At 32.2% G+C, this 20,407-nt stretch overlaps 1 protein-coding gene across 1 annotated transcript; it reads left to right on the plus strand.

The window, feature by feature from the left end:
• The first annotated feature begins 65 nt into the window (after positions 1–65).
• LOC114329791 (heterogeneous nuclear ribonucleoprotein M) lies at positions 66–18,447 on the plus strand. The gene is made up of 7 exons (XM_028279368.2): positions 66–229; positions 285–883; positions 6,594–6,981; positions 11,050–11,283; positions 16,938–17,140; positions 17,737–17,872; positions 18,256–18,447. The coding sequence occupies exons 2-7, from the start codon at positions 293–295 to the stop codon at positions 18,312–18,314; spliced, it is 1,611 nt and encodes a 536-aa protein (XP_028135169.1). The 5' UTR covers positions 66–229; positions 285–292; the 3' UTR covers positions 18,315–18,447.
• Positions 18,448–20,407: the final 1,960 nt, after the last annotated feature.

Raw genomic sequence — 20,407 nt, forward strand, 5'->3', positions numbered from 1 at the left:
TTTTTGATATAATGTGACGTCATGATCGGGTGTAAATTTAAATTTACAAATTTACAGCTAACTTCATGTGACCTCAAAAATTAGTTCACGTGACCGGATACCGTAAACCGGAAAAAGATACGATACACGTCATTTTCACAAAGAAACGGGAACCGCCATTTTGATGTGTGGTGACGACGCGAATAGACGCCGGTGACTCGTTTGTTCCCAATTTTCAATTTATCCAAAGGTAAGCCTTAAATTCACTTATTTAAGTACATTAATTGATGAAGGAGGGTTAAAAGATTTTAGAATGACTGATACGGAATCTAACAACGACCGCGGAAGGCGCGATAATAAAAGACCACGGGAAGATAGCTTCAGGGACCGCAGCCGAGACCGGGGTAACGCCAGTACAACACAAAGGAGCACTAAACCCTCCCAAACTAGAGTGTTTGTATCAAACATTCCCTACGAATATCGTTGGCAAGATGTGAAAGACATCTTCAGGAATGAGGTGGGTGATGTTTCCTTCGTGGAGCTATTTTACGATGAATCAAACAAATCCAAAGGAACCGGTATCGTTGAATTCGCTGATAAAGGTTCTGTTGACAAATGTATGGAGAAGATGCAGCGATATGAAGTTAATGGTAGAAAGTTAGTTGTTAGGGATGACTCAGGCGTTACTAGGGACAGAACTGGAGCTATACTATCTGGAACTTCCAGAAGACCTCCAGCAGAGAGGAACTTCGGTGGTGGCGGAGGCGGAAATAGCTTCAACAACAGCATCTCCTTCAGCAGTAATAATGATGGAAACTGGGGCAACACCTATGGTTTGAGTCCTCAGTTCTTGGAATCGTTGAAAATTGACCCTCCACTCGTTAACAGAGTTTTCATTGCTAATGTAAGTATAACATTATTCAGTTAAAGTTTAAGTTACCAATAAACATCTGTATTATTAAATAATGATTATATTAACCCTCCAGCAGACAAGAGACGTAAAATTACATTATATTTCCATATGAGTGAGACCTGATAGGCCTCACCCGTCCACTGGAGGGTTTTGAAGAATATTTCTCTGTTGTTTGGTTTTGTTGAGGGTTACCAATCACATCTAAGGAATACACAACAGGACCTCTAATATCACGCCTCAAACAACCTTCTAGTTTTATGCAAATGTAAAAGAAATCTTTTAACCTTCGGAGTACGAAGACTGGGTCAAGCGTGACCCGAAATTCACTTATTTCTTAATATTTCATGAAATATTTTTTTTACAAATCCGATTGATCATAAGTTCTCCATTTGTTTCAATCTATTTTTTCGTGTATCATTCGAGTATATGCAAATTACAGTTTTTCTTCTACGTAAAATCTATGATGCCGGGTCAGTCCTGACCCAGTCTTTGGATTTTGAAGGATATTTTCAATATGTTTGTATATACACGTAAAACGCAGCCTTCTCTGTATACCAGTGAACATATTCTAGGCCAAATGATTGTTTGTAGAAATATTAGTGGATATAAGGTAACCTTGGGAGTAAATGTAGTGTCTAATAGGCATATTATTCTATGAGAACGTCAGAGACGATAGGTCTAACTTTGGTGTAAAGCGGTATTTCACGTTTGTTTATAAATTTAATTCAAGCATCGATCTTGGTGTGCAGTATTATATCAAAATGTGGAAAAAGAATAAACCTTTGAGTTAAGCTGAGTTGTATGCCTTACTCCTATCAGATATTGAAGAAGATGATGTTGCAGAGCTGGATGAAAGCAATAGTGAAGCGAGTGATAATGACGGTTGTGAGTCAGAAGCACATGAAGGTAATTTATCAATTACTGAACTCGAGAACGAGGAAGTTTTAGCGACAACTTCTGAAAATATAGATAGTGAAAGATCTAACGTATCTGATGTTTTGTGCGAAGGACGAACATGGCGTCATTTAGCTCCAAAAAAGGGTAAGACATTGGCATGTAATTTATTGCAGAAAAACGTAGGTCCAACTAAGAAAAGTCAAAATATTGAGACATGCATGGATGCCATCAATTTATTTTTTTTCTGATAGTATAATGTCAATGATTCTCGAGTATACCAATAAGAGAGCTATAGAAGAGTATAACAGAACGAGAAAAAAATGAAGGATTGGATTAAGTTGATCTAGTCGAACTGCATGCTTTCTTTGGTATACTTATATTATGTGGAAGGTTCAGAGAGTCCCATGAGAAGGTGCATAATTTATGGTCCAATACAAATAATGCATTTACACGTCCTATTTATAAAGCATCTCTAAGCCGGGATAGATCTATAAGTATTTTGAAGTATATTCGCTTTGATAATTTGGATACGAGAGCAGAAAGAAGAGAACGAGATAAATTAGCTCCTATTCTAGAAATCGCTGATCTATTTGCCCAAAATTGTAGGGAACTATATGAACCATCTGCTTTTGGTACTATCGACGAGCAGCTTATAGATTTTAGGGGACGTTGTCCATTTCTGATTTATATACCAAGTAAACCGAAGAAATATGGTATAAGGCTTGGACCCTATGTGACGCTGAAAAAATTTTTATTGCTGTAACTTTGAGATATATACTGGAAAGATTGGTGATCAATCTGAACGTAACCAAGGCCCAAGGGTTGTCAAAACACTTGCAGAACATTGGTATAGGTCTGGTCGAAATATTACAACTGATAATTTTTTTACCGACATTGCTCTATCTGTTGAACTCTTATCCAAAAATTTACTCTTTTGGGTACTATCAGAAAAAATAGGAAGAGTTTACCCAAATCATTGCTTGAAATGACAGATCGCTCACTGTATTCTTCAAAATTTTTGTTCACTAAAAACATTATACCCTATTCCACGAACATACGCCTGTTTTGGATTACTTCGACAACGAATATTTTACTGTGCAAAATAAGAACGAAAAGTAAATTGCAAATTACATTGTTGTTTATTGGAATAATTATTAGCGCCATTTACTTTCGTTCTTCTTATGTTGTACAGTAAAATATTCGTTGTCGATGTAATCCAAAACAGGCGTATGTTCGTGGAATGGCCCATAACAAGTTTGTTGTATTATTATCGACCTTACACAATGAACATGAAATTTCTGAGGAAGACAAAAAGTTTAAACCAAAGATTATTTTGGATTACAACAAAACCAAAAGTGGAGTTGATATTTTAGAAATAAATAAATAAATAAATAAAAATAGATAAATTGATCTGAGAGTACACATGTAAAAGAGCAACAAGAAGATGGCCCTTACGTATATTTTCTAATTTTTTGGATATTGCGTGTTACAATGCTTTCGTTTCTGCAAACTCCTCCAGAAATAGTGCAAACTATTTCTGGAGGAGCTTGGAAAACAATTAACCTCACCCAATATAAAGCGAAGGGCGGAAGCAATACAATAAGAACCCACCGGATACCATAAATCCGTAATCGCTGCAATAGAGACCACCGGTGTTAGTGTAAAAAAGCAAATAGAAGTGCCACAATCTGCAACAAAATGAGGTCGTTGTTATTGTTGTAGGGGTAGTGACAATATACAGCGTGTCTACTTAAGTTGGAAACATATGGGAAACATTTTTATTATTAATTTTACGAAAAAAAGTTATTCTTTATAAAAAGTTCTGCATGCCCCAAAACCCTAAGATTCAATCATCAGATATCAAGTTTTCTCAATATTATACGAGGTATGTCAAAAAATATGAATTTCGGTCAAGGGTAAAGTACCTTTATTTCTCTCAATATCGAAAATTCTTATGATAAAAAGTTATTTGGAATTAAAAACTAAGATGAAATATGCAATTACATGCTTCTAATTGAAAAAAAAATTTTTTCTCAAATTTATGGATAAATAACATCGTTTTTAATTATTACAAATATGATAACTGTTTATTATTCATTTTACGAAAAAAAGTTATTCTTCATAAAAAGCTTTGCATGGTCTAAAATCTAAAACACAACCATGATATATCAACTTTTATTAATTTTATACGAGGTGTGTAAAAATATGAAATTGCTGAAGATTATAGTACCTTTATATTTCACAATATTTCAATTAGAAGGATGTAATTGCATATTGAAACATAGTTTTTAATTCTAAACAACTTTTTTAATAACTGTTTTCAATAGTGTGAAAAATAAAGGTACTTTACTCTTGAGTGAAATTCATATTTTTTGACATACCTCGTATAAAATTAATAAAATGTGATATCTGATGGTTGCATCTTCGGTCTTAGGACATACAGAGCTTTTTATAAAGAATACCTTTTTTCGTAAAAGTAATAATAAAAGAGTCATCCTATGTGTAATAAATAAAAACGAAGTTAGTATCAATAAATTTGAGAAAAATTTGGAAAATATTTTTTTCCAATTAGAAGTATGTAATTGCATATTTGATCTTAGTTTTTATTTCCAAAAAACTTTTCATAATAAGAATTTTCGATATTGAGAGAAATAAAGGTACTTTACTCTTGAACGAAGTTCATATTTTTTGACATACCTCGTATAATATTAACAAAATTTGATATCTGATGATTGAATCTTAGGTTTTAGAGCATGCAGAACTTTTTATAAAGAATAACTTTTTTTCGTAAAATGAATAACAAAAAAGTTTCCCATATGTTTCCAACTTAAGTAGACACGCTGTATATTCAAAAAGGTGACATGTGTAAAAGATTTGTTTGTAATACTCATTCAAAACGCGAAGAAGTCCATATTGTCAAAATTAAATGCAACTACTGCCAAAAGACCAGGATGGTGAACCATCTTAAAAAATTTAAATACAAAAATTTAGGATTATAATTTTCATGTTTCTTTGTTTTTTGTTGAATTAAAGATACTGTTTAATAATACTGACTATTTAAAACATCCTTATAAATAAAATGAGAATGGGTCACGCTTGACCCATCATCGTAATCAAGTCAAATAATCTCTGTACTCCGAAGGTTAAGGAAATATTCGAGGGTCCAAAAACTGTTGTAAGAGGAAATATGTTGTAAGAGTTTTCACAAGAAATCATTAGGCCTGAATCCCGCGTACCACAAAAAGTTGAATATTAGCAAGCTGAAAATTTGTTCATAGCTTAACAGTTTCTAGTCAGACAAGCTTTGATTTACGGGAACAGTGGAAGTTTTAATTGTGGAACACTTTAAAAATTTGGATCGTCAATTACAAAAACGTCCCATGTATTTTGTCGGACAGAACATCCAAGTGATTTGTTACCCTTTCATTAAACTCTCATTGCAAAAATCAGACTGCTATTGCTATTACTTACCAACGTGATTACCGTCATTTGACATGTTTTTCGTGTTCCACTTATTAAAATGCCCAGTTGGTGATACACACTAATCTGATTTTTGCATGAGAGTTTAATGAAATGGTAACAAATCCATTTGAAGTTCTGTCCAACAAAATACACGGAACATTTTCGTAGTCTGATGTTCCAAAAAATAAAAAAATCATTTCTTGTGAATACTAGCAAGTACAATTTCCTCGTCAAAAGTTTTTGGACCTTGAATATTATATGAAACCACCCTGGCCACTGATTTCTTCTACATGTTGATAGAACTAAAAGGTTGTTTAGGCAAGGTATGATAATGTTGAACCATTCTGTATTTGGAATAAGATCCTTAGAATGAGATAAAATACTAATTCATTTTGTTAGAAATAGTGTTACTTACAAATAGTGCTAATTCAATGAAATAGTGTTACAAAATGGCACAGAAATTTGTCCTTTAGATTGTTATTGTTAGGGATTGGAGCATGGAATATTCTGGAAATGTGGTTCAAGTCACAGTTGAAGAAAAGAAATGAACCAAAATAAAATCTATGAGTTGTATCTTATTTTGTGCAAACACAAGGTTTTTCAAAAGTACAGAGGAAATAAAAATAGATTCTTTTATTTAAATATTTTCTGATGAGTGAATTTTTGTTTTTTCTTTGCTAACTGTATCAGTGTAAGGTTTTAAAAAGAAAAATTTGGAATGTCTTGTCTAGTGCTTAGAGGTTCTGGTCTTGACTTCCCGATTTTTAAAAGGTAAACCTATAAAAAATTTCTTCTGATAAAATATCTTAGTTGTCATTGTTGCTAATGCAGATGGTTGAGTACTTCAGTAGTGTTTCAAAATGGGTCTAGAGATAAATAGTGCATCCCAAGTCAAAAGCAAAAAGTGTAATCTGAAATTTATGACAGGTCAAATTTTTTTATGATACAATGTTTGCGCTGTATACAACATTATTTACTCAAAGTCTTGAACCCTTTAGATATAATTAGAAAAATTGTAGTCTTTGTTTATCGTCTGTGAGTATAGTAAGTTTTGGGAGTCTAGTAAGGGTATAGGTGGTCTATAATCTTGAAGCAATGTTTTATACCCAACCTATGTAGAAATGTAGTAAACATTTAGTGGTACATACAATCAAAGTAAAATTTTGACTTGGGTTCTGATATAAAGTCGTTTTCTTCAGTATTAGTCATAAATTGTGGTGTCTGAAAACTTGTAAGGTTGTTTTTGTCTTAAATACTGCCCATTAAACATTTTGAAACACTAAAAGAAAGTCTGTAAGCTATATCTTTTAAGTAAATTTTTAACCCTTGATTTATTCCACAGCTTGAATACAATGTTGACGAGAAAAAGTTGCGAGATGCCTTTAAATTGGCAGGTAGAATAGTAAATATTGATCTTCCTCTTGACAAAGATGGTCGTATTAGAGGTTTTGCTGTCATTGAGTATGATCACCCTGTCGAGGCTGTACAGGCCATTTCGATGTTCAATCATCAATCTTTCTTTGATCGTACATTGGCAGTGAGAATGGATAGGGCAAATGATAATATCAAGTTGCCCGAGGGTTTAAGGTCGATCGGAATGGGTCTAGGGCCCAATGGAGAGCCTTTGAAGTGTGTCGCTCATAATCTTAATAATCAGTCTAATTCGTCAACTAATGGACTTTTGGGAGCAGTTCCGAATAATACTTTGCAACAATTGAGTAGTTTGACAGGTATGTAAGTCTTAATAATTTTGTTTAATGAGTTGGGGAATTTCTAGTTGTTATAGGTGTTTTGTTAGGACAATAGAGAGAGTAAAATATAGTTCTTAAGAAAAAAGAGGGTAGTTTGTTAGTCATGGAAACATGTATTTTTTAGACGAAAATGTTAGAATATGCAATATAATATATAACTTTTTCATTACATTTTAATAAGGGACTACAAAATGGTAACTACTAAATATGAAGGAACACTATATCAAACCTGGTATTGGTAGTTCTGTTTTGTCTGTTCTCATCTTAAGCATTTATGTTAACGTTCACAGAAAAGCTCCAGTACAGATAATGCCTCCCTCATTGCATTATGTTACTTATGGCCATTATTGCAAATGTTATCAACAGTTTTTTTGTACAAAACAATTACAAAATACTTTTTTCCTTGTGTCTAAATATGTTTTGCCAATTTTAACGTTAAAAGCAAAGATTTTTGCTCTAGATTAGCAATTATAGGTGTTAGTATAAATTTTATTCTTAAAAAATTAAGGTAGAAACATATTTTAACATTTTCTTTTAATGATACATAGCTCCACTGAAGTTCCATTACCAACTAACTAGCTTTTGCAATAGTTTTGCTAAGTTTTGTATTCGTTTTGGCCAAATCGTTGAAGAATATTTATTCAAAATTTACATGGTAATAGTCTGTATACAATACCTGTATTCTAAACATTTAAAATGGATATTTTAGTTGAAATGAGCATCTGGGGTTTGCATTTGATGTTTGAACTGATATTATACATAGTTACATGAGTATCGATAGTTTTGAACTGACAGTTGGTGACAGCCATATTCTACATCAAATTGGTCTTTTTTAGTGTCTGTTTTACTGTGTCATCATGGATGGATGTAGCATATAACACATGAAAATAATAAAATCGTTTCATCAAAATGGCCTTGTCATACAGCTAGATCACTACTTGCAGTGTGATTAATAAATTTAAAGTCACTGGCTCAATGAATAAATCAACCACATCCGTATGTGGTTGAAAAGTAAGATCTGCCAAAAGTATTGCTGTGTCTATGAGGGCAAAATAATATGAGGCAATAGATTTTACAAGAACCTAGCCTTTTATCACAGCTTGGTACTTGAATTTAGATGATGACGAAGAAATGTAGTATCAACAAGACGGGAGCTGAGTGCCACACAGCTCACACCTCAGAACATTCTACACAAGTGATTTGAGGTCATCTCACTTGTAAGTGATGTGAGCTGGCCACCAAGATCCTGCAATTTGGCACTATTGCAAAGCAGATGTTTGGGATATATGCCACCCAGTGAAGCCACTGCAGACATTTGTACAATGTGATAGTCCATAAATCTTTGCATTTATTTAGATGATTTCTCACACGATTTGTTTAATCTAAGTTTAAAAATAGGAAGCACTTAATTAAGTAAAAATGCTATGCAAGGGTGAAGTTATTTATTTGAAAAAAGTCATGTGAAAGAATACCAAAGCCTTCATTGTTTCCAGCTAATGTGATGTGTAATTAGGTGAAGCTTGTGTAGAAAATTGTAGTCTGGTTTGCATTTTGTGTAGTATACAGTCTATTAATATTTTTATATATAAGAAGATAAGTGAATTCCCATATATTTTGTTTCAAGGGTATTACTGACTTTGTTTGGCATTTTGTTTTGAAGTTTCATTTTTATGCTAATAAATATTGAGCATATTTTAAAAAAAATTATCTTTCGTGTGGTCAAATTTAATAAGGCTTATCTACATGTTACGTTAAAGAATACAAATATTTTGTTTTTTCCTAGTGTAATATCAAGTATAAAAGTTTTTGATTTTAACCTTCACAAATCTGGGTGAGAAGGGTTGATGCATACTGTTTGGAATTAAAATTTTGGTAAATAAATTTAATTTGATAATAAGTTTTGTGAGGTTTGAAACTTTTTTTTGTACTTTTTGTACAAAATATGAACAATTTTTTCATTTTTTCTGCTGTTATGTCGACAGCAGCGATCAGGCAAGATACAAGGTTTTTCATAGATTCCTGAGTTGTATTTCAATTAAAAAAGTTTGCATGAAGACCTTTTATCATAAAATCATCATGATCTCGGTGCTTACAAGCTTTCTATGCTTTTGTACTCTGTCCCTTCTAGTTGGCAATTGGATTTCCAATTCAGAACACCGATTCTTCCCAGCATCCTGTGTTGCCCCATCTATCAGTCCCAGTTTTGGTTTGCCCCGTCTTATTATTCCCACCAGCTGCTCTGTTAAAATGGCTGTTCGATTCTTAGATCTGGGCTACATGCTTTGTCCACATGTTTTGTTTTCAGTGCCAAAGTCCCTGAAAACTTCTGTTTATTTTAATAAGTTACAGGGGTGAGAAAAAGAAAATTTAATGTCATTTTTAATTTCAAATATACTTTTTGTTTATTCTAAGGAACTTTCGGCCCTCAGTAATAATGTAATCTTTCATTCTGTGTTTAAATTTTTTAAAAATATTTATTAGTTTTCTCAGGATTCGAAAAAAACATTAATACATTTAAGTAGCATTGGACCAAAATTTTGTGCCTATCGCCTATGCCCCTTAAGAAATGATTACCTATCTTATGATACATTTTAGTCTTTGTCATCTTGGAAGATATTTCTACTTCTTGGAGGGCAGATTTTGAAACATTTTTAATTCCAAAATTTTCAAATTTTAATGCTACAAGAAGTATATAAAGGTTAGATTTTGGCTATGATACTCGTTAGAATGTTTTTGGATTAGGAGACAAAGTAGATTGTACAAAATGTTCTTGGATGTTCTGTTTGCTAGAGTGATAGATATGTAAGATAAGATATCGACGGTTAAACTGCAAAACCTTGCAAGTCGATTTTTGGTTCGTTATGACTTTTATCCTTTGTTGGTTTATAACTTACATATCGTTTAAACTACGAAAGCTTGTAAATATTAAAATTTAATGGTACTATATTTTATTTTTTAACCAGGAGGAGTAAACTAAAAAGACAGATTCACACCCAAGAAAGTCACTAGAATAATAACCAAATAAATATTCTTTTTTGGTTGATCTAGCCGGCCTCAACGGTAATCCATAAATATTATATTAAATTAATATGTCGCTAAAGAGTTCCAAAAACAATAGCTTTTTATATGAAAGCAGACTAACAATCTAAAAATTAAAGGAATAACACAGAAAATACGAAAATAGCCGATATACCTTAATTAACCTATGAAATGTCACAAGTGTCAAAATTTGATAAATGTCATTAGTGTCAAAATTTTATAACAGTGGAGTAAACTTGCCTGCGGTTGGACCAATTACAAACAAGCAATAGAGCGCGGTAAATTTGAATCACTCCTCTTGGTTAAAAAACAAACCATAGTTAAATTTTAATATTGACTTACAAGCTTTCGTAGTTTAAAAGATATGTAAAATTATAAACCAACAAAGTATAATTACGACAAAAATCGACTTACGAGGTTTTACAGTTTAACCGTCAGTATGTAAGTTTATTTCTTTCTTATTCTTTAAATATGTACTGTTATAGTAGGTCATTTCACAGAAATTCTTTCTAATTTTATTTAGTTCTGCATTTAAAGCGAAAGAAATTTAAGGATGATAAACAGGAGACACTTGCCAGTTAATATTAAGCAGTGCAATTATCTTGTCAATGGTATGTTAAAATAAACAATAAAAATCTGGTTTATATTCATTTCTTTGGTTTCCAAGAATCTTAGTCCTTTCATTAAAAATTTTATTTGTGTCCTTGCCAAACCTACCACATGCTAAAATTGAGGACTGTGTAGGAATTGCACCTCACCCAGATTAATAAAGGTTAACATTATGTTAAATGTAAAGTTGAACCCGCTTATTAGAATACCAGTTATAGAAATATCCTGGTTTAAGGAATAAAATTATGAGGCCCCGAAATGTTTCTGCTAGCTACCAATGATCGGTTATTAGAATATACCGGTTATAGGAATATTTTTGCTTGCCACAAAGGCTATTCCAATAAACGGGTTCAACCGTCTTTTAGTCTAGAACATGAGTTTGATTTACTTTTCATACAGGTTTGAGCGCTCTTAATGCTCTGCAGTCTGCCAACCTTGGCAGTCTATTGGGAAACAACTTAGGATCTAACGATCTCAGCTCATTGGTTTCAAACTCACTTGGTGGTGGTGGAGGTGGTAACCCACAACCATTTGGTAACAATTCAAGTTCAAATTACAACTCGCAGACTTCCAACTATAACTCGCAGTCGTCGAACTTGGGATCTGGAAATTCCTATCACAGAGGTGGAGGTGGTGAGTATTTTTGTCATTGTTAATAAAAAGTATAAATCACGAAATCTAGACACTGTTTTTCAGTGTTTAATTCAAAATATGATACAGTAAAACTTCCTATAATGCGGCACATTCGGGACTTACTGTTCCATAAATAAATGTTGCAAGATCTAACAATGTCACATTTCTGTATTATAAAAATGTCATTCAATAAATAATTTCATTAGTAGTAATTTTTCTACACGACTATTTTAAAAACAAGTAATTGGTGAGTTATAATCTTTTTTTGAGTATTGATGAAGCTCTTCTGTAGAATTGTCAACCGTTAATCAACTAAAAGATCGATCATTACTGTGAAGACTAGGAATAGGTCAAACTTCCCATCACACGTTATCTAATTTAGTTGTAAACTATACTAAATTTACAATCCATATGCAGTAGAAATAAACAAACCAAGACACTGTAAATGCTACTATTAGAAGCACTCCTGAATCATAATTTACAGTGTAGATACATTGTAAATCCCTAATCATGATTTCCAAAGTTTATACATTGTAAATTATGATTCGGGAGTGCTCCTAGTAGCATTTAACGTGTCTTGGTTTGTTTATTTCTACTGCACCTTGATTTTAAATTTAGTATAGTCCGTTGTTCTTTATGCATGACACATATTTATTGAAGAATAGGTCTACATCACTCTAAGGAAAACTAGAATTTTGTTCTCCCTTTTCATTTCCCCATTATTGAGGCTCATGATTTCCTCCAATACTCCTAACTCCTAACAAATGTTCTCCATTTGTCTCTATCTTTAGATGCTCTAAGGGTTTCACTGAATGAGTGCCCTTCTGAAGTTGGTCAGACCATCTCGTTACTGACTGCCCTCTTGATTTTCTTCCTGGAACGCTCACAGAAACAATTATTGTTCTCTATAAATAATTGTCGCCTCACGAGACCAAAGAACTGTAGATTTTGCTGTGGATAGCCATTGTTTAACACTCTCAGCGCCAGTGTATCCTTTTAGATACACACTGTCCTCAACGCTGTGTACCGAAAAAGATACACATGGCTCGTCGTGTCTCCTAAAAGGACACACTTAAGTTTTTATATGTAGAGAATAATAGGTTTGTTCTAGCATCAGTTTCAAATGGTTTGAAACCATCAGCGAATAGTGGAGCAGCGCGAGTAGAGGGGATAGCACTGCTGACTGTATTATGTTCTCTCACTGACCAACTGTTTGCTGACGGTTTCTGACTAGTTTGACTGTTTGCTAAAACAAACCTAATGTTACAGCCTGAGCCAATTTCCTGGTATAACTGGGTTTGGCCTTAGACATGAAAAGATCGGTTGTATGTAACTAGAAATTCATATAAACATACAAAAATAGAAAAATAAACTGCAAATAAATAAAAAAAATTGCTTCAGTCACCCCAAAATAACATAAAAAAACTATTCATTAAAAAAACATTTTGACCCAGAATGAAAATTTTGTGAACTAGCATGGCACTGAATGTGTTAATGCCAAGTTGGTTAGAAATGAAAACATTTGTCTGATCAGGTGTCTCAGGTATGGTTTGTTTCCTATTAGTTCAATCTATCTATCTTTGCAATTGCTATTCAGAATCTCAGAGTGACGTAAAAATCTCAGAACCCTGGTTGCTGTATGACTATTAATTTTATTTTAACTATTATCAGGACTCACATTCTCACTCTTACCTGAGTTATTTACATATTTTGTAGAGCAATAGATTAAAACTCTAGTTGAGGTCCATTTATTGGACTTGTCTCGAATTTGAAGGTTGGTTCAAGGCACACTGTTCACATTTGGCCTTGACACCCCAATGTTGTGTCTGATTATAATCAATCGTGTCTGGCTGTAATGTGCCGAATTAAAGGAAGTGTACTGAAATATAAATGAAATAATAAATTTTGTGAAATTAAAATTAAACCTCCAAAATCAGATGATTCAAGTGAACATAACCAAACAAATTCTGCCTTCATCTTTTTTTTTTCTTTCACATGCTTTTTGGGTGATTTTTTATCAATTTAATCTCATGAAGTGAAATGCTACTTCATATTTTTCCATCTCTTATCTAAAATTTAAATATTTCCTTTAAATATTCAATTAATCTTGTGATCTTTTTTCCTAGTTCTTCAGATTCCCCATGCCACTTCTTTTATTTGATAACTTAGTAAAAAAGATTTTAGTAACAAGCATTGTGGATATTTACCCACACATTTGGCAATTTATTTTTTATTTTGTCTGTTGTTTCTTGACCTGCTTAACTACTAAATTTTAATGTCAATCTAGATCTTATCTGTTTTTGCTAGTTTAGATTTTCTTTATTTTCAGCCTGGAAGTGATAAGCTACTGAGAAGAAAATAATATTATCTTAATCTTAACTTTGTAATGTATGTTTCTAATTTGATGGAATAAATTAATTTTTAAGTCTTAGCTGTCTGGTCATTCATACTGCAGTTGGTGAAAATATTCCTAATAAATTGATTCCTCTTAATACACAAAATAATCCAGTGAATTTGATCCACTAGCTCCTGAAGATTTCAAAAAGAGTTTGATAATGTGTAGTTTAAATAATAACATTGAATAAGGTATAAAGTTTGTCGTTAAGTATCTGCTGCTCTTGATAATATTGATATCTGGACTCATCTTCGTTTAAAATAATGGTTAATAGGCTAAGGTAGACACTCTGGTTCTCTAAATTAGGCAGTTGTCTCTGAAAATAAAAAATAGATTCACATAATCGTTTTTCCGATCATAAATTGAAGATGTGTTGCGAACATCTAAATACAAGCATCGAAGCAGATTCTTGCCTATCTCTGGACGTAATGAAAACCATTATTATATTATTTATCCTTGTACTTGGCAAAAGAATGTACAACATTCAACAAGAAATATTTTTGGTCTTTAAAAGGTATAATATGAAAAAAATTATATTTTCAAATAGTGGAAAAAAATTTTAATTTTTCAATTTTGAAATGAAAACTTATTTACATGTAATCATTATAATATAAAGATATATTATAATGATATATTATAATATATATATATAAAGATAAAGATATAAGTTATTAATTATAAGATAATGGGCATCATATCCAAAGAAAGTCTATTTTGTAGGTATTTTCATAAATAAACTTCCATATATTATGCCTTCTATATTCATATTCTCATCGTCTTTGGTGTGATCTTAGCTAGTGAATAACAATTTGTATTTTAGAGCCGTTTTACATGGCCGAGATTTACTTTGAAACTGACGCTGATAACTATCATGAAAAATTATCTAATAAAAATATTAGATGTAAAACACAAGATTTACTCTGAAATTTACCATGGTAATTTTCAATATAAAAATTTAGAACCTGTTCTATATTCTAGAAAGTTTTCAGAGTAAACTGCGTGAGTTTCTGTGCAGAACGTTAAATAACGTGGTGGTGTTTACGATAACAACCTTTATAATTACAACACGTGCTGATTTGTTTATTCAGTGAAGTATCTTTGAGAGAGAGAAAGACATACTTTATTGATACAATGTACCAAAAGGCCATCGACCGAAGTCTTTCAGCCAATTTACACAATTAATATACATTAATACAGTATGTTTTTTGTTAATATTAATACAATGCAATAATTAAAAAAAATATATTTGTATGTGGCGGTAATCACAACATCACTGACAATTAGTTACAATACAGATGATGATTTAAATAGAGTTGTTTATTGTCTTGATGAGTAGCAGATTTCTTCAAAAAGAGTTCTTCCTGGATATCTACGGGCACTGTCCTCTGGTATCTTCACAATGTGGGGCTCAATCAAATTTTTGTTATTGTCATTAATAGAGAGATATTTAAACAGCTTATTGAGTCTCTCATTAATAGGTTCAATTCCAGTTTTCTCGTACAGCATTCTGTTTGATGGATTATGAAGTGGATTATCAGGATGACGCATTCTAGTAATTTGTCGAAGGCTAGTTGTTTCAGCCACTTTTATATTATTTTTGGCAGGACCTTCAGCATTATAGAAAATTGCAGAACCATACTCCAGCATGGGCCTGCAAATCATTTTATAAATATTGGCTGCTGTTTCAATTGTAATTCCCTCATTCTTGTATGTTAAACTTCTGAAGTGTTTTGCTCTAGTTATAATTTTCCTTTTTATAACTGCTGTGTGGTGGTTGAACTTCAATTTGTTATCTATTTCTATTCCCAAATACGTAACAGATTGGGAGGGTTTAATAATATTGTCGCATATGTTTATAGTTGGTGAGTGATCTTGGATTCTATGGTTAAATATTATTAGTTTTGTTTTAGAAGGATTTATTGTTAATCTCCATTTATTCATCCAAGATATTATGTCATCCACCTGCTTCTGCAATAAGTCCATTGTCTTCATTAAATTTTTCCATATGATATCACTGCAGTGTCATCAGCAAATTGTAGCAAATTAGTATTGGTTAGTCTATTGTCGCATATGTCACTGCAATAGAGATTATACAATAGAGGGGAGAGTGGTGAACCTTGTGGAACTCCTTGTTGCACTGAAAATGAATGGGAATATGTTTCATTGATCTTAACTATACACCTGCGTCTTCTAAAAAATTCGTCAATAATCTGTATTAGAGAAGCATTTCATTCTGTGAAGTTTATATAACAATCCTCTATGCCAAACAGAGTCAAAAGCCTTCTTGATGTCCAAGAAAACTCCAGCGACCTTTAGTCTCTGCAATCTTGCTGCCTGTATATTGGATGTTACTATTGAAAGAGGAAGGATTGTAGATGATTTTTCTCTAAATCCAAACTGGTGTGCTGGAATAAGTATCTTTGATTTATTCAAATTAATTATTTTTGCACAAGAATTTACTTCTCTCTCCAAATATATTACTAAAAAAATAAACAAATGAAAGTTGTAACTTATAACCTTAAAATGTCATTTCACATTTCTTCTTTTCTTACGTTACCTCTAACTTATTTTTCTTTCATCAGTGGCCTTTTATTTATAACAAAATTCTGTTTAATGTCGGTCACGTTACACACTACGCATGCGTTTCACAAAAATTATGTTAAGATTTAACTGTAGGTGTAAAACAAGGAACAATGGAAAAATTGTATAATTTTACTACATAAATTTTCGTTATTATTCTTGAAATAATTTTCAAAGTAAATCTCGGTCATGTAAAGCGGCTCTTAGGCAATTCCTCAATGTATTTCATTGAATTTTTGAAGTTTTGGTTTGACATTCGTCATTTAGATTTCTCGAAATTTTCAGTTCTTCATGTAGATAATTCTTCAGTGTAATTATTTTTATACTTTGTTTGTTTTTGTGGATATTCATCAATATGATGTTAATCTCAGAACTAATGAGTATTGTTTCTTAGTATTAATATGAACTGTGCTTTAATCAGTTTAAATTATTTTGAAGTTTTTGTGCTTTCCGTATGTTTCAATTCCACCGTTAACTAGTGGTCAAGAACTTTTTACTTTATCGTTCTCTATCTCAGCAGAAGTGTTGGACTTTTGTTTTTTAAGTGAAAGTTTCCTCTATTTTAATTTGGCTGTGACATTGAACCTTTGTTTTTGGTCAAAGGTGCTGAGCTAAACAGGTGAAATATTTCTCAATCAATACATATGCTAGATACATAATATTAAACGTTTTGTTGTAGATGATTACCAAAGTGGAGGAGGAAATAGCTTTGGTGGAGGCGGAAATTACGGAAATGGAAATAACGATGGATATAACAGTTCAAATAGTCTATCGGGAAGAGGTTTCCAAAATTCCGGCAACATTTCCACATACACCAGCGACAGGCTATCATTTGTTGATAATACAAACAAAACTTTCTCCAAAAAAGTTTTAATCTCAAATGTAAGTATTTCCTGCAGCATCAGTCGCTTTCCCATCTTTTCCTTTATCCCCAATTCCTTGGTCTCAATTCCAATAACCTCTGTCCATTGCCCATCTGTCAATCTGGTTATGTGTCCTTTAGTCTGGCTATCCTTTCATTGATGTCAGTCAACTTGGTTCTTCTGATATCTTGTTTATTATTCTGTCTTGCGGAGTTATTCCTAACATGTTAAGGTAGTGTTTCTGCTCCGTATGTCAAGACTGGGAGGATGCACTGGATAAATACCTTTACTTTTGGCATTTGGACAGCTCACTTTTATAAGTTTCTCTCAGTTTTCCATAGGCTGCCCGCCAAAGAGTGATTCTTCCTTTCAGTTCATTAGTCTGATTATCCCTGCCAATCATAATTTCATGTTCCAGGTAACCTTTGATGTTGATAGTGTTTAGTTTTTAAATTTTAGTAATAGGTTTTTTTTACTGAAGTACTGTCAACTTTTAATGTAATTTTAGACAATTTTAATTATTTCTGACCTGTAAAAGTACATTTGTACATTATTACCAATAAATACTCTACTCTACTGATACATACTTATTTGAAATTATTTTTTTATTTTTAGCTGCCCTCTACATTGAGTTACAACCTGCTGAATGAAAAATGTCAAGAATTTGGCGATGTTCAAGGATTTGAAACAAAAGGACAAGGCTCAGTGCTATTGACTTACGCATCAGATTGGCAAGCTGAAAAAGCTATCAGTATCCTTTTTTAATCTAAAACTTCTCTTACAGCTATTCACTTATACTAAAAACTATCAAGTTACATTGACGAATTTTAAGCAAATACTTGATGGTGTTGTACATATCCAGGATGAGACTTTCCAAGGATACCCTATTTATGGAGAAAAGTATCTTCAGTGTTTTAATTGCAAGGAAATATTTTTTCCAACAAAAGATGGTCTAAGAAAAAATTATGAATAGGGCATTTATTAAAAGAGGTGTAATATGAGTTAAAATAATGGAAACATCAACAATGGGTCAATACGAATATTTTGCTTTTTATTATTTATATTTACATGATTTAAAATTTATACAATTTTCAGTACAAACATGTAATGAATTTTCCTTAACGAAATGTTTAGAAAATCTTGATAAAGCTAGAATTGATGGAAGGATGATTGACGCCAGATTGTACTTCTAAATTAGAACATTAAGATCTTTTTTTACTATTATTTTAAATTATGTTTAGTTTTGAGGTGCCTTGGTGCAAATATTATTGTGTAACTCATTCAGTTATGTGTGTTTGACATTCAGAATAAAGGAATAGTTTTAAAGTGGTGTTTATTTAACTTCATCCTAGAAATTTTTTTTATAGTTTCGCAGGTTTTGGAATTCCCAGATTGGAAGTCAAATTGAGTTTGCCTAAATCCAAACATACAGGGTTGTGAGAAAGTCTGGCAACACAGTAATTTCTCGGAAACCGCTAGATTTTGGTGGGTGAGGGTCTTTTAATACAGCTGATATTATAGTAGTAATTACATTGTCGTCAAATCTTTCGTTTTTCTGGAAATCTAAAGAACTTTCTTATTTCAAATGGAACACCCTGTATATTTTTTGCGTTTTGGAATTTTAAGGGATACTGATTATTTTTCATATGATATTCCCTATACCTAAATGCCACAATTTCTGAGTTATTACTACATTTATTAAAAATAATTTAAACAATTTATAAAAATCAATTTTTTCGGTCCGGGTAGACATTAACAATGTCTACCCGGACCGAAAAAATTGATTTTTAACATAATATGTTAGTTTCATTGGATCATTGTGAACAAAAAAGGTCTTTTGTAATTTTCCTCTAAAGTTAATCGTTTCCGAGTTATAAATAATTATAAACTGAAAAAAATTTAACTTGAAAACGATTAACTTAAAACTTTTACAAGAAGAAAAATTACAAAAGAACTTTTTTTTGTTCCCAATGATCTAAAGAACCTAAAATAATGTCTACCCGGGCCGAAAAAATTGATTTTTATAAATTGTTTAAAAAATTTTTTAATAAATGTAGCAATACTCCGAAATTATGGCATTTAGGTATAGGGAATATCATATGAAAAATAATCAGTATCCCTTAACCCGGGAGTAGTCGCGCTCACTTCTGTAACGTGAACAGTCGCGTGGTAGATTTCATCTCACAATACGAATTTACAACAAATTTTTATTTTATAGTATTTTTATTTACTTGCCTTGTTAAAAATATTTAACAATTATTAAAGCTAATTGGCTTTCCCCAAAGCCATAACTTCCACAAAAAGAAGAAAAAAAAAATACCTACACATTACTAGACCCTTCCTTGAGGCACTTCGAAATGTTTTCAAAATTGCAAAATTTTTCATCAAGTTATCGCGAAAAAGGATCAAATGTGAGATTCTATCTAACGGCGCGACTACTCGCGGCTTAGGATTCCAAAACTTAAAAATATACAGGGTGTTCCATTTGGAAATAAGAAAGTTCAATAGATTTCCAGAAAAACGGACAATAATGTAATTACCACTATAATATCGGCCGCATTAAAAGACCTTACCTATAAAAATAGTTCTAACGGTTTCCGAGAAAATAACGTGTTGCCAGACTTTTTCGCAATCCTGAATAAATACTCTAATGAAGAAATTGTAGAAGTTTATGACTACCTAGAAACCTACAAAGCATATTACACAATAATTATGGTCCAGAAGTAGCAGGCAAATATGGATATGGTGAAAGAGATAAACGAGGGCAAAGACAGCTTAGCTTCTTACACCAGGAAAATGTATCCATTTTTCTTTGCCAAAAGCCTCGGCTTGAAATTTTCGATAGAAAGGAACCATAGATTAGTTTAAGGAAAGATATGATTAAATGTCAAATTGAAAAGAACCGAGATGAAATTGATTCCCCACAAAGCAACTACTGGCTATAAAAGATGGCTGACAGAAACGTATGGCTCCAACTACATAGCTAAAATAAAGAAAAAACTTGAGGCAAAATATGCACAACAAAAATAGGAAACAATGAAAATCCTTGGGGGTGGTCGAAGCAAAATTAGAGCACCAATGAAAGGCAAGATCAGCCTTTGCCCAAAGTAACAAACAAGGGATCAGAATTAATGCCAGAAATAACACCCTATGAAATCGAAACAGCACTAATAGAAATGAAAAATAACTCCTGGTTATGAAGTGATTAAACAAGGTGGTCCAGGCTTTTCGCTGCATGCAACTACGAACGAAAAACTCCCTAAACAGATCTAAAAAAAAACTACCA

This window comes from Diabrotica virgifera, chromosome 1 (genome assembly GCF_917563875.1).
Source record: "Diabrotica virgifera virgifera chromosome 1, PGI_DIABVI_V3a".
Lineage (NCBI taxonomy): Eukaryota > Metazoa > Arthropoda > Insecta > Coleoptera > Chrysomelidae > Diabrotica > Diabrotica virgifera.